Raw genomic sequence first — 15,912 nt, forward strand, 5'->3', positions numbered from 1 at the left:
CTGGACATAATACTCTTGCGTGTACATCACAGCTGCTCTCAGATCAACAAGCTTCTGTCAGAAAGGAGAATGACGTTTCAAGTCATAAGAGCAGGAGGAACAAGAGGATGACACATCTGAAAGCATAAGTTTTGTGCACATATTTATGACCCATGTTGAGTCACTGGAGAGCGAAGCTTAAAAAAACCAGACTGCTTATATCTAAACTTTGACTATAAGTTTAGGTGTGGTTTGTTGTTTTTTTTTTTTTTTCTTTCTTTCTTTTTTCCTCCCTTCTTTCGCCTTTCACTTTTAAAGGCAAATCTGAAGAAACTTATCAGTGGTTTGGCTTTTCATTTAATCTTCTCTGGGTGTCTTAGCTGTGTAGTGATCAGCTTCCAATTTCAGGTCTTAAGATTCCTAGTTGCGAACCATATGCTCTGGGACCTGCAGTAACAGAAGACAAGCATGATATAATTATATTGTGGTGTTCTCTAGTATTGCAGACCTGTTTATTAGAACAAGAGAGACAAAAGGAAAAGTCCATGGGGAAGGGGAGATAATGGATGACACAAAGAAGGCAAAGGTGTATAATGCCTATTTGCTTCAGTCTTTACTAAAAAGATGCTTAACAAAAATTAACACAAACCAAAATAGGGTAAGAACTGGTTACAGAATATTTAGATATGTTAGATGTATTCAGATAGTCAAAGCCTGATGAAATTCACTCTAGGATACTGAAGCAATCTCAGAATCATTAGCGATTATTTTTGAGAACTCATGGATGATGGGTGAGGTCCCAGAGGAGGGCTGTGATGGGGTGTACTGGCCCCACACTGGAGAGGAAGGGGTTAAAGCAGCGTTCTTAGCAGCAAAAGCCACACCTCGCCGACCCTACTGGGCATTCTCCAACTGCTGCTGCTACAGTATAAAAGGGAGCAGCCTAGCTCAGTCTCAGCTGGCTGCCAGGGAGGAAGGACACAGCTTGCCTGCGTCAGCTGAGGAGTAGCCAGAATTCCAGATCACAGGAGATGCCGAGTCCCCAGGGAGACTCCACCTGAGGAGCCCAGAGACTCCCAAGACACCACGATTTCAACTGCAAGAGTCACGGTAGGAAGTAGCCCAGGGAGGGACGAGCCAGTGTCCTGGCAGCAGTCAGCATGTTACGGACGGATTCCCCACTGACTTTAGTGGTGAACCCATTCACCACTACCAGGGCCCTGAGCTTGGACCAGGGAGGGCCTGGGTCCCCCTACCTGGCTGCCCCCTTTGGGGGGTGGCCCACCAAACCACCTCCCACTGACTGGCCATTAGGCTGTGCTTCCCCACAGCCAAGGGGAACCCTTCTGACTTTGGCCATTAGGCCATGCATCCCAAGGGAGTCCTATTGACTCTGGTCGTTGGGCCAAGCTTCCCTGTAATCCAGGGGAGTCCTATTAGCTTTAACCCTGGGCCTACCCTGCCCTTGCCCCACCTCCAGGGGGATGGGGTGTACTGGCCCCATGACAAGGGCAAATACTGTACCGATCTTTAAAAAGAACAAAGAAGAGCAAGGCAATTATAAAACAGTCACCCTAACTTTGAAATCTGGAAAGATATTTGAACAAATTATGAATCAATTTGTAAGCATCTAGAAGATAACAGGGTTTAAGTAATAGCCAGCAAAACAAATCATGCCAAACCAACCTCATTGACAGGGTTGCTGGCCAAATGGATGGGGGGAAGCAGTAGGTGTGACATTTTGATTTTTAGTAAGGATTTTTGACACAATCTCACATAAAGAAACTAGGGAATGTGGTTTAGATTAAATTACTATTAACTGGTTGAAAGACCATACTCAAAGAGTAACTACCAATGGTTCTCTGGTGGGGTTCTGCAGGGGTCAGTCCTGGGTCCTGTACTAGTCAACATTTTCATTAATGACTTGGATAATAGAGTGGAGAGCATTCTTACAATCTGCAGGTGACACCAAGCTGGGAAGGGTTGCAACCACTCTGGTGGACAGGATTAGAATTCAAGACCAGCTTGACAAATTGGACAACTGGTATGAAATGAACAAGAAGAAATTCAATAAAGGCAAGTGCAAAGCACTATGCTTAGGAAGGAAAAATCAAATGCATAACTACAAAATGGGGAATAACTGTCTAGGCAGTAGTAGTGCAGAAAAAGATCTGGGAGCTATAGTGGATCTCAAATTGAATGAGCCAGCAATGTGATTCAGTTGCAAAAAAGGCTAATGTCATTCTGGGGTGTATTAATAGGAAGTGCTGCATGTAAGACACAGGATGGAACTGTCCCCCTCTATTCCACACTGGAGAGGTCTCAGCCGGAGTAGTGTTCAGTTTTGGATGCCATACTTTAAGAAATATGTGAACAAACTAGAGAGAGTCCAGAGGACAGCAACAAAAAACTGTTACGAGGTTTAGAAAACCTGACCTATGAGGAAAGGTTAAGCTGGATATGTTTAGTCTTGAGAAGATTGAGGGAGACCTGATAACAGACATCAAATATGATAAGGGATCTTAAAGAGGATGGTGGTCAATTGTTTTCCATGTTTAATGAAAGTAGGACAAGTAGTAATTGACTTAATCTGCATCAAGGGAGACTTAAGTTACCTATTAGGGGAAAACTACAGGATAGTCAAGCACTGGAACAGGCTTCCAAGGGAGGTTGTGGTACCCTCGTCAGTGGAGGTTTTTATGAATAGATTAGACCAGAGGTTCTCAAACTGTGGTTCGTGACTCTGTTTTGATGGGGTCACCAGGGCTGAAGCCCAGAGCAAGGCTGAAGGTAGGGGGGGTCACGATTTTTTTAAAGTCTAAATGGGGTCACCAGCACAAAGTTTGATAAACACTGGACTAGACAAACATCTGTCAGGGATGGTCTACATATACTTCATCTCGCCTCAGCACAGGGAGCTGGACTAGATGACCTTCTGAGGTCCCTTCTAGCCCCACATTTCTATGATTTGCTACTTCATAGGATAGGAGAGTAAAGGTGTCAGGGCATGCCATCCCAACATAGCTGTGCCTTTCTTGTATTGTAGCAATGTGTGACAAAACAGACCAGCTGAGTTCCGCCTTAGCACCATGATGAGAACACTAAAATGCAATATTAGGACTTCATGCTGCAATTTTTTTAATTATGCACCTCCAGATTGGTGCTCCAACTCAAAGATAAGTGTCTCTGCTTTAGATTAGGCAGTTATGCCTGGTCCATTCTATTAGGAGAGCTTGCAGAGAACACTATATTTGTTGAGAGCAGGCATCATTCACCATGCCAACCATGCAATGGAGAGTACTATTTTGTGCAAGTTCATAGAAGAAGCAAGTAATATTTATCAATTGCTGTTGCCTTTTTTTCCTTGTGTGTGTTTTAGGGGACCTATGCTGAAGGAATGCAAATGGCATGATATCGCAAAAAAAATTAATTTCTTTGAGACACCTCTGGGGGTATGTAAGGTTTGAACTTTTCATAGAGCTTAATTTTCAAGAATTAAGAATAAATTCACTAGCTTCAACAAAAAGAGAAGTTACCAGCCAATTATTTCCTGCATTTGATTACTTTACAGGGAGCAGCCATTGTCCTTATTAGAAGTGCATAAACTTGTTAACCACTTCTATGCCTAAGCATTACCAATCAAAAGTCATTACTATTACTGCCAGCTTCTAAGTATTCCTCTACCCCGATATAACGCGACCCGATATAACACAAATTCGGATATAACGCAGTAAAGAAACTCCGGGGGGGCGGGGCTGCGCGCTCCGGCAGATCAAAGCAAGTTCGATATAACGCGATTTCACCTCTAACGCGGTAAGATTTTTTTGGCTCCTGAGGACAGCGTTATATCGGGGTAGAGGCAGCGGTGAGCTGGAGCCGGTTCCCACTTGCGAATTAGACGCCGGTGTAGAACCGGCTGTTAAGGGGCGGGCGGGTGGGCAAACAACTCCAGTCCGTGGGCCACATCTGGCCCGCTGAACCGTCCTGTCCCCCATCTGAGCTCCCAGGAGTCCCCCTCCGCAGAGCCGCAGCGTGCCGAGCCGCCAGCAGCTGGGCAGCTCAGCTCCCGAGTCCTGCTGCTTTGAGCAGCCGCAGGCAAGGTGTGTGAGCTCCAGGGCCACCCGGGGGGGGGAGGGGCGCGGCAAGTGGGGCAATTTGCCCCAGGCCCTGGGCCTCGCAGGGGCCCCCGGCCCCACGAGTTTGTCTCCGGGGCTGAGCTCCTCCCGCTCAGAGCCAGCGGGCCAAGCGGCAGGAGCTCAGCAATGCTCCAACGTTTTGTCGGGTGTAAGAAAGCTAGAGGGGACAGAGAGGCAGCCTAAAGAGCCAAATCTGCTTGCAAGCTTTCTAATTAAATAGTGTCCACTGGTTACTTGGGAGGTAGGCAGCCGTTGGGAGAAAGTTGTATATTTTTGCAATTTAAAAAAAATATAATTTCCATTATAGGGACAATGTTTTATAATTATTTAAAATACTCACGACCAACAATTCTATGTTATGAGGAAAACTGTGGTCTGTGCTTTACTAAAAAATAATAGGGCGCTTGCTTTTTTCTAGCCCGGTGGCTGTTATCCTATACTACAGTCCTGTATTACTAGTGTTTCCATTTCATAAACTAACAACACTATTCAGAAGAGGGGGGGAAATGTCCTTCCACTCTCCTGCAGCTGCAGCCCTGTTTCACCTACTCAAAAAAAGCTCTAGCAGAACTTGCATCAAAACCTAAACTCTGTGTGAACGTGTAGGGTTTTGTTTTGTCCAGTGGGCCATTTTAAAACATAAATTATAAGATTATTTTTCTCCTTTGTATCAATCACTGAACTGTTCTTCACCGATCCCCGATAAACATGTAAAAATGTGTTGTTTGTTTGTTTGTTTTTTGGTTTGTTGTTTGTTGTTGTTAAGTAGGACTCCCAATGATGACTCAATGCATTGCCATTTCTTATGGAGAAAGGTACAAAAAAATACATACTGTGGAACATCCCTTAAATCAGAACCTTTTTATAGGGAACCGGTTGTTAAGATTTTGGCAGCTCATCACTGGGTAGAGGTGTATCATACACATTAGAAATCTATAGATATCCCTTTTTAAAAAAAAAAAAAAACCAGGATGTTGCAGAGGATATGTAAACAGGATACTAATCGTGGAAATTCAAAAACCCAAAATGTAGTCAGATTAAAAATATTAAGTAAGATGATAGGTTTGTGATAATGCACTTGTGTTAGTTATCTGAAAGTAAATGTATTCCACTGATTTAAGATAAATGGTGAACGATACCATACACCATTAGTTTGAAAAGCAATAAGTAAAATGCAAAAGGAAAATCATTTTTCTAAACAAGAGGCACTAAGGATTAGATGACTTACTGCTGCTTTCAAAGCTTGCTCCAGATCTTCCAGTATATCTTGTGCATCCTCCAAACCAATTGACAGGCGAATCAAAGTATCATTGATCCCAAGAACCTCTCTCTCCTCTTCAGGAATTGAGGCGTGAGTCATAATGGCCCTGAACGAAAAGAAAAATAGTCTCTGTGCAGACCCATTAGGGGGTTTATTAAATAACTAATTTAGCTGGCCTTTACAATTATCTGCCAGCTCTGTAGGAGTGGTGACTATTTTCTGAACAGCAATTTTGTGATCGCCTCTACTTAATCTACACATCAAAAGCCCAGATCCTCAGATAGTGAAAACTAGCATAGCTCCAATTAAGTCAATGGGGCATCAACTAGAAGAAATCTACATAGCTCCATTGACTTCACTCGTTTGTACTAGCGGAGAATCTGGTACAAAATTGCCTGACTATAACTGCTAAAGAAAAACAGTGGGTACTTTGGACACTCTAGCTCCAAGTTTTCATCTGGATAAGGAAGCAACATCCTATACTACTTTCCTTCAACCTTTTTATTGTATTTGTCTAAACATGTGATATCTAAAAGTTTTCCTGCTGGAACTGGATATCTGTGTTTAAAGACCATGGTTTGAAGGTAAATTCAAAGAAACTGAGGTTATGCAAGTAAGGAAGGTAGAAGAACCGAGTGAGTTTCAGGTGAGAAGCTGAATCAGAAAGAATTTGTGTACTTGGAAACATAGGTGGCGAGTTATTGGTGGAGCATGGGCACCATGGTCCCCTATGTTTGGGCTTATATCTTCAGAGCCGTCCTGTCCATAGGATGGACCGGGGCAACTGCCTCGGGCCTCGCACTTTGTGGGACACCGTGCTTCATGGGGAAGCAGGGTCCAGGGTGGCCTGGGTGGTTTGCAGGGGGCCTGGTGCCGACAGCAGCAAGTGCCCCTGCCCCACCCCCACTCCAACCCTTCCCCCAAGTCCCCACCCTTGCCCCATCTCTTCCTATCCCTGCTCCGCCCCGCCTCTTCCTGCCCCTTTCCCCAAGCCTCCGCCCCACCTCTTTCCGGCTTCCGCCCCCTCCCCCAAGTGACACCAGGAGCCGGAGGGGCAGGGCAGGCTGGGGCCGGGTCGCTCACTGCTGCCGGCACCAGGCCCCCCACTAACCTCCCTGGCCACCCTGAACCCTGCATCCCCCTGAAGCATGGGGCACCCCAAAGGGTGGGGCCCAGGGTGATTGCCTTGGTCCATCCTATGGATGGGATGGCTCTGCTTGGACCCATTCTGGGCACCACCAAAAATTATACAAACCTGGAGCCCATGCTTGGAAAGTATACTTAGTGCCACTGGAGAGAGATTTGGAGAACTGACAATAAGAACCCAATGTTCATGGGTGGCAGTGAAAAACGTAGTAGGAGTATTGAGACCAGCAATTAAGTTACAAACTGAAAGAAAAAGTATATGCTGCATGTGTCTGTCCCTGCCTGATCTATGATTTGGAAATTATGGATCTTACAGAGAAGGAAGAAAAGAAGGTACAAGTAGTAGAAAATGATATACTGGGGAGAATGGAAGGCTAGAGGAGGGTAGATAGAGTGAGCATGGAAGAAATTAGGAGGAAGATGAACTTGGGCCTTTCAATGACAAGCTGGAGAGTACAAGTTTGAGGCGAGCTGGACATATGGATAAGAATGGGAGAAGAATGACCAGCAAAGAGAGAATGGCAGGAACAGGACAGCAAGAAAGGAGGTGGAAAATCAAGGATATGATGGAAAGACTGTTGTGACACACTGCTAGACAGGATTAAGAATCCTGCAGAATAATGACCCAAATTCAACCTTTAGGGCCATATTGGTAGATAATGTTTGTATTTTTGTGTTTTTATTTATTTTAATTTATATATTTTGTTAGAGGTTAATGTAACCAAACAGTTCCTGTCTATGCTGTAATCTATTAATTCAGAGATGAAAATGAGAGCCTAACAGTTACATGAACTGTAAATATAGTAATATCACTATATTGATCTCTTTGAAGTATATAGCAAATCACCTGCAAATGGTGGAAAATGGGCAATTGCCTTATGTTAATCCATGTAGCTAATTACTGGTGATGCTTAGGTCTACTTCAGAGTCTCAATTACCTATTGTTAGCCTAAGGATTCTGAGCTGTCAGGAGAAGGCCTGGAACTGTATTTAAAAAAAAACAACAACCTTGGATCCTGATCCTTTTTATCTCTGATCTGCTTGATGCATTATGCTGGGGAAGCTTGAGTTGTAAGACTGAGATCTCCGGTCCTTCCTGGATATGAATATTGGACTATAACCTATGAACTAATTCTGATAGAACTCTTTGCAACTACAGTGCTCACTATCTCTACTATGAAACTAATCAACTACACTTATGTCTGTATGTATACTGATCTTTTAACCAATACACTTTAAAAAACACTTTAGTGTAAGAATTGGCTGTAAGCGTGTATGTGGGTAAGATGTGAAATATTCATTAACCTGGGAGGTAATGCTTCCGATCCCTTGGGATTGGTAGAACTTTCTTATATGATTAAGATTTTCACTAATCCCCATCGTATTTGACTTGGGTGTCTTGGTAGAAGCCCAAGGCTGGGTTGCTATAAGGGAACTGTGTTTTGGCTTCCGGGTAACCAGTATGGTATTACAGAAGTTGTTTTGGGCAGGCTTGGTAAATCTAAGTATTGGAATATCCACCAGCTTTGAGAATTATCTGCCCTAATTGAATAACCTCAGTGTGGCTCCCCGGGAATCCTGGTCACAACTGTCAAGAGGTTTAAAGAGGAAAAAGGATTGGAACTCCAAGGCCTACAAACTTGTGCCATCGACCAGGAGGAGTGGTAAAGAATTGTGGGTAACTCGGATCCCATGTAAACCAGAAAAGGAGTTGAGAAGGGAAGTGAATTAAACAAACATTCCTAGACATTCAAAAGTGGGCCACATAGAAGAAATCCTTATGAATTTTCTACCTTAAGGTAAGAGCTGATAGAGCTTTATAGGTATTAGACTCAATACTGCCCTTATTTACAGAGTGGTATCTCCCATTTGATTTCAGTGGGCAGAAGAAGACAATGGTATACACATCATGCAGAGAATGGCCAATTTTTCCTTTGTATTCTCCTCACCCCAAGCTGACAGACAATATTAAATTCATTTTCACTACTGGCTGCAGTGGCTACGGTATTAGCAGAGAAGCACAGATCTTGAAAGAGTCAACCATTTTATCTTCAAAGTCTTCAGATAAGCCCAGAATGATCTAGTGTCAGGTAATGAAGTATTGTTTCAAACCCTATGTTAAAATACACAAAGTTTACTGGTTTCAGAGTGGTAGCCGAGTTAGTCTGTATGAGCAAAAACAAAGAGGAGTCCTTGTGGCACCTTAGAGACAAACACATTTATTTGGGCATAAGCTGTGGGTGGGTGGGTGGAGATTAGAGAGAGAGAGAGAGAGATACACACTGCTTACTGTATTTTTCACTCCATGCATCTGATGAAGTGGGTTTTAGCCCCCGAAAGCTTATGCCCAAATAAATGTTAGTCTCTAAGATGCCACAAGGACTCCTCTTTGTTTTTACAAAGTTTACTGGGTATGAAAAACAGGTGCATGTAGTTTTGTGTGCCAAGTATGCCCTCTTGTGTAAGGAGTTAGAATAGCAGACTTCTTTTACACTAGCAAAACTGAAGAATAAGTACAGTAGAACCTTAAAGAAAAGAACACCAGCGTTATGCACTAACCTGTCAACTGGACACCATGTGAAACTGGAAGTAACCAATCAGGCAGCAGCAGAGGCCCACCCCCCCAACAAATCCAACCAAGTACTGTGCCTGTATTGCATCTTAAAGGTAGGTACATCTGGGCTGTCTGTCCCCACACACTTACAGCTAGGAAGTGAAGATACTGGGGCTGCCAGCCCAAGACTGCCAGAGCCAGCAGAGCAGGAGCAGTGCCAGGGTCTGTGCTGCTTTCACCCCCTCTCCTCTGGCCAGAAGGTGGGGGATGTACTGTTTTTACCTCCCCACCTCCAGACCGAAGGGAGACAAGCTTGCAAGGAAGCTGCTAGCCCTGAGGAGGGAGCTCAGATCCTACTGGAGCATGGCCTGGACTGTCAGCTGCTGGAGCCTAAACTACACTTTGTTCAGAATTACAAACATTTCAGAGTTATGGACAACTTCCATTCCCAAGGTGTCTGTAACCCTGAGGTTTTACTGTACATAGTGTAGATTTAGTGACTCCATTGTCCATACTTTCATTCGTGGCTGAGACTCCCACTTTGAAGAAGGCAGGCCAAAGAACAATACTGTGCTGCAAAAAAGCCAATGATTATACTGTGGAAGAAACTGAAGGATATTCCTTGATTTACAGTGACTGAGGGGGCAGTTCTTCAGTTTCAGTTGATCTAAATGCTACTAACATAACCTCACCTTAAGCCAATGACACAATAAAATATAGTATTTTTGAGGGACGAATTTTATCTGCTTTTGCTTCACTTGCATTTTACTAATCCTGCTAGTTTCTATAGTTAAGGATAAGAGAGGCAAAGATTAAATACGCTCTGGGTGAGATTCTAAGAGGCACAGCACAGAACTTGCAGCCCAGTTGCTCTAGGGGAGACAAAGGTGATTCTTTGTGCCCTCCCAAGCCCTTGAGGCCTGTGTAAGTTACACCAGCTTTCCAGGGCTGCCTTGGGGGGGGGGGGGGGGTCACAGCGCCACCCAGAATCTCCACAGTGCTGCGCACTGCAGCTCATTATGCCTTGTAGTTCATGTATGTGGTATTTTGAACTGATGGTGTTATCTGCTGTATGCAGATATTGTGAATCATAGTTTTGTCAGGCAATGTATCCAGAAAGGGGGGATGTGGTTCTTGATCGTCACATCTTTCTGCAAATACTTTAAAGACAATGCAGAGCAGTTTGCTTTGAAGCCCTGGCTCAGCCCCCCACTTGCTGGGCCTGCCAGACCAGTTCCAGCAGGAGGGACTCAGCCCCTTGGAGAGGGAAGGGGTCAAGCAATCTCAAAAGTGTTTAAACACATAGATACTCCTTTGAAGGGATCTGACAGTTAAGGGGGAGGATGACCCAGACATTATTGGGGAGCTAATTGACCCCTGGGCTCCAGAGGTCAGGGTAAGACAGGGCTATCTAAACCTTTAGGTAAGATAGATATACACATAGATGACTTTTTAAAACAATAAACAGTCTCTCTCATATCCTATGCTGCATTCCTACTGTTAAGATTAAATAATACTTTGTTTTATGGAGGCTGTGTGGGGTCACTATATTCACCACTGATCACATCTCATGAAGGGAAGAACAGCAGGTAGCCAAAACCCAGTTGGATCTACTGATCAGTCATGTTTGGTATCTAGGGCACTGTAGCCTAGCACCCAGTCTGAGAGTGGAAGAATCAGGGAATTCCACCACAAGGAGGCTAAAGACTTGAGACCTAAGATATGGAGGGGGTGCACTAAAGTGTCCAGAAAAGGGGACAAACATAAAGCTTGCTCTGAACTGTGACACTCCCCTCCTGCTCCATGCCCCACCCTGCCACCTACAGCAGGACTTAGGAGGGGATGCTTAGAAGTAGGAGTGCAAGTAGGGCAGTACCCTCCAGTACCCTGTACCTGCAAGAGATTTCTAGTAGGTTGCAGTGGCGGGGTGGGGGAGGGTGCAAGGCTGCACTCTGCTCCTTTTGGGCTAGGGAGGGCATTCATTCTTAGGGCTTTTACAGCACAATCCATATGCTAACAAACTTAAACAAAGGCTTTGTTTAAGTTTATTAGCATATGTAGTGCTGTTTTATGTTGGTCATGAGTCCTCAGGAGGGGGGATGGAAGGTATTTAAATAAAAGTGTTTTTGGTTCTTTTTCTCCCCATTGGTCTGAATTATCCATGACATTCATACTGTATCACATCAAGTCCAAATCATTAGAGGAATGCCTCTGCTTGCACTGACCAGAGGATGTTTAGAGTCTGATGTCAGCCCAGTTCTGCAGCCTGACAGGAATCAATGGTGTTGTCCCAGTGTAATTAAACATAGAATTCTGCTTTGCAGCCAAATGAGTCTAACATGCATTTTGTTAACTGGAACTGGAGCAGCAAAATAAAAAAAACAAGGGCCTCATTTTCCAGCTTTGTGGGTGAGAGAACTATAAATGAAGATTATAATGCTGGACACTGATGGCCTTAAACCAGCTGCCTCAGGAATCTGCCAAGAACTTTGCTGAAAATATGTTCCTCATCTTAGCAATGGTGCTAAGACTTATCACACATCTGCCCACCTTTATTCGAATGAAGCTCCTTCTGATCTGACAGCTCAGGCATTGTCAGTTTCATCCAGAACAATTTACAAACTTGGAATCTAATCCTGTAAACCCTTAATCATTTGATCAGTCCCATTGAAGACAATGGGACTATTTGCATAACTATGGACCATTTTTGTGGCAAGAGGTTCAGGAGTCCGTTCCTATAAAGGAAGTTGAATCCCCCCCATTTGAAATACGTTTGGGTACAATAGCATAATGCAGTTTAGGATACATTCTACTTAAAATTTGTCTTTTAATAAATCATACATATGCTGAAATGGCTCCTCACCCAAATCCCATATTCCATATAAACAGACTGAATACTACATATTTGGGGGGGAAAGTGAGGAGTTAAGCATGTTCATATATACAAAACACCCATTTCAGCACTGCACTGGAAAATATAGTTGAACTTAAACTTTCTTCAAATTCCATAGAAAATTAACAGCCCCAATTGTTTTCTGTGTTAATCAGTGTGTACCTGAAAAAATTAAATGCCTTCTAAGAGAAAAGAATCAGTCCACACTTACTAAAAAAAAAAAAATTCCTTCCAACTGGTGTTCAGAAGAGTGCTACAAGACACATACATAACCTCATGAGCAAAGGGTGGAGAGGATAATGTGGGAGGATATGACCAGCAATAAATAAAAAAATCTCAAAGAGGCAGAGGTTCACAGATTTGCAAACCTAAAAACCTGTGTTATGCTTTAAACCACCTCATCACATAACTTTTTAATGTCCATAAACCTGGTAACTGCAAAGGAACACTGAAGCCCATTAACCTGAATGTGTGCCAGTATGCCGTCACTGACTAGGCTCAAAGGCTCATTCACAGCTGAACAGCTAAAAATTAACCTTGCCCTTTTAGGCTAAAACAGTCATATCACTGGCTCCATCTCTGTTGTTACATAACAGAGAACAAAACTCCAGTGGGGCATGGTGGTGGCACAGAGGGTCTCAGGTATGTGATGTGATTTTTCAGAATCTCTTGTAGTCATGTACATGAAATAGCTGGTACTTATGATTATGCTATTTCTATGCATGTATATTCATCTTGGTATCTGAAGTTATGAATATTAGCTATGTTTACTACATGTTTGCTCCTGTGGTAATGCCCACAAGTTATTTAGCCAGCACATGAAGGGACAAGTCAAATTGAACGGCTCATTAAGGAACACTTAGCTCACAATGAACCCTGGAATACGCCTGTCTACACTTACTGGATTTTTCCTGTGAACATTCTAACTACAATATGGGTTGGGGTGATGGACATGTAACTTGCCCATGTGACTCCAAATACCATCTTTCACAGTGAGAATAGATTTCCCTTCACTTGGCAGAAGCTAAAAGGCCCTGGAACCATCTCCATTTTGCTTCTTTCCTGCTCCAGCCTCTGGACAATGAACATATCCTAATGGGAGCGTTCTAACCAAGGGACTGAGGGGACTTCAAGGTAATCTGGAGCCTTGATATTCCTTGATCCTTTGCAGGTGGACTTATGAGTTGGATATGGTACAGAGACTGTTCTAGCCTCATTGATTTCTCCCTTGCCTTGCAATGGACAAAGATCAGATGTCTGCTGACTTTCTCACATGAGTCAGCAGCCTTTGATACCTGTGGTATAAGCAACATAGCTCTTGCTTGAGTGGTTTTGTTCTTTCCTCTCCAAATGTCAAAGCCTGTTCCCATTGAACTCAATAGCAAAACTCCTTTTGATTTCAACAGAACAGGATTTGGCCCCAAGAGATCAGAGAATGTGATTTTGATCAATTGCTTATCTGTCCAGAGATATTTCTCATGCATGTTCTGCCAGGCTGATTTTGATTGCCCCTCCTGTATGTCATGCTGAGGAAAATAATAAAACAATGCACATGGCACAAACAGTTCTATGCCTCTTTTCCATCAAACCCAGATGGCGCAGCATCTTTGCTTTCTTAGTGCCTGGCGGAGAGCAATACTTAGATAAAGGCAAGCTGGCAGAAGCTTAGTTTGGACATAAGGGAGGCACTGATAGTGTGTTAAAGGAAAGTGGGGTGATTATCCTTCCTATCCTTCTTTCATTTAAAAAGTTTTCAATTTGGGGTGCTACTGGATCCTCAATGACACCTGGAAGTACATGTAGGTGGCACCAGGGGCCTAAAGCATCATTTTACAACGGCATTTGTTTAACACATGGAGGGCCATGTGGGGAGGTCATGTCGTTCATCCCCCCCGCCGCCCTTGCGTCCCTCCTATGAGTGAAATACCGGCAAGAAATGATTTCTACTTGCACCACTGCTTAGACGGCAGCCTTATGGCCATCCTCCACAATGCCTAAAATAGGGGAATTCTCCATCAGCCAGAACCATGGCTTTTAGGGCTACTTTATGCTATTGTGACCCTTTTACCTGGCATTTTATGAGACTGGAGTGGAGGTAAAGAAATCATGGGAAGGTCTTGGTGACAGCATACTGTACCATTCAAAGCAAGAGTCTTCCATTGTTTAAATTTCTAAAATAAGATCACATCACTGCTCATTTCTTGACCAGCCATAAAATGCTCACATGATATAAAAATTAGCTCTATGTTGCTTGGCCACAAAGTGAAACATTCCAATTTTAAACACTACACAGTTTCAAGATGACCACAAAATCCAAATGGAAGCTTTTCTTCCAAAGTATGTATAATTTAAGGATTGTTTCATCTTAAATCTCTACTGGAAGACTGACTTACGGATGTTCTGCTAGGCTTTCATATCCTCCCAGACTCTCAGCCAGCGCGAAAAGCTATAGCAGGAAATACAAAAGTTCACTTTGAAAAACTGCTTGTTTATTTATTTGAAACAAAGGCAAGAGGATTTAAAATAGCTACATTGTAGAGGAAAAGGCAATTATGTCTTATAATTTACTTAATTTTGAAGTAGAATTTGCTGAACTAGAAAACCACAAAAAACTTTCATACCATGGAAAAAATACTGGATGCAATAAGAAAAAACAATTGGTATGTAGTTTACTAGCAAAATGTTACTGGGTCTGAAAACATCAGCCTTAACTTGACTAAAGAAGAGAAGGAGGCGAAAGTAAGCAACTCAAGGAAGAAATTTTTGTCAGGGCTAACCAGGGTGCACCCCTGAGCTTTGAGTATAGTCAGAGTGGGGATGGGGTGAATCTCTTTGAAAAAAATAAGAGCAGAACTAAAAAACTTTAAATTGAAATTACTCCCTCCTCTCTCTTTACCATATCCCTCTCCTGTCCTAACTATTAATTCTTCAGGTTTCATGCACCCCTACACTTTCTGGGCCCAATCAAGGGCAGAACTGATGGAACACTGTTTCAGAGGTATTTTACTTGTGTTTGCAGCCTTACTAGAAGCAGAAAGGTCATGAGATTCTTTTCTCACAAGATTACTCATATGATGTTGCAAACCCAGAAATTTGGAGGAGAATCCAAACTTAACAGAATTCAATTGCTGATCCTTTGAGAAATGCCCACCACCCATTAAAGGTCTTCACTAATCACTGATCTTTAATCATAGATATGTTCTTGCACTAGATGACAAAATGCTCTCTACATACTCTGCTGCATTCAGAAATATACACTAGATGTGTGTCTGCTGAGGATGCAGCAGCTGCTGTCAGGATCAGCATGCCTGCTATTGTTCCTCTTGCCTCTTCTGCATTCAGGAGTAATCCACTCCTTGTATACCCAGACAGTCTATTTTAGAAAACACCTCTTTCCTTAAGCATCAGCCCAACAATTGATTAGCCAGGACACTGAGGGGCTGGAGGTGAAAACACTCAGAGGGAGGTGAATCCTTGATTCTGGAATTTGCTTCTCCCTATTAAACAAACAGAGGCAGAGACGGCTGACCTTCCAGAGCAGGATGAAAGACTCATTTTTGTACTCAAACCTTTGTTTGTGGGATGTTATTTGATTATGTGAAATTTCAGTTGTGATTTTATTTGGGGAGTGAGGGCTAGTGGTGGTGGGACGGTATGGGAGGAAGAGAAATCCTTAATTTGACTGTCAATATAGCTACTAATTGGTTCTGTTTTAAAAAATTTACCAAAATGTGTCCAGAGAACAATAGCCATGAACAAGTTCAATGATGAAGTTTAAGAAAAAGGGAGCTAAACAATGCTTTAAAGCTCATGTTACGAGAACACCTGTCAGGTGATCTGCCAGAAAGAGGAGCCCTTCCTTTTGGAATATGGATCATGAAGAAGTCTCAAAAGGCATTTTCTATTGTCAAGTATTTTAAAATGTTCTAGCAGTGTTACATCA

General features: G+C 43.1%; 1 protein-coding gene across 1 annotated transcript in view; it reads right to left on the reverse strand.

The window, feature by feature from the left end:
- Positions 1 to 261: 261 nt before the first annotated feature.
- LOC113407231 (cystathionine gamma-lyase-like) overlaps positions 262 to 15,912 on the reverse strand; it is a 72,517-nt gene continuing 56,866 nt past the window's right edge. The window contains exons 12-14 of the mRNA XM_026655468.2: positions 14,363 to 14,415; positions 5,344 to 5,482; positions 262 to 426 (exon numbers count right to left, since the gene is read on the reverse strand). Of these exons, the coding sequence (XP_026511253.2) occupies positions 400 to 426; positions 5,344 to 5,482; positions 14,363 to 14,415 (219 nt within the window). The 3' untranslated portion in view covers positions 262 to 399. The remainder of the gene's footprint in view (positions 427 to 5,343; positions 5,483 to 14,362; positions 14,416 to 15,912) is intronic.

Source organism: Terrapene carolina, unplaced genomic scaffold (genome assembly GCF_002925995.2).
Source record: "Terrapene carolina triunguis isolate 2854851 unplaced genomic scaffold, T_m_triunguis-2.0 Scaffold210, whole genome shotgun sequence".
Lineage (NCBI taxonomy): Eukaryota > Metazoa > Chordata > Testudines > Emydidae > Terrapene > Terrapene triunguis.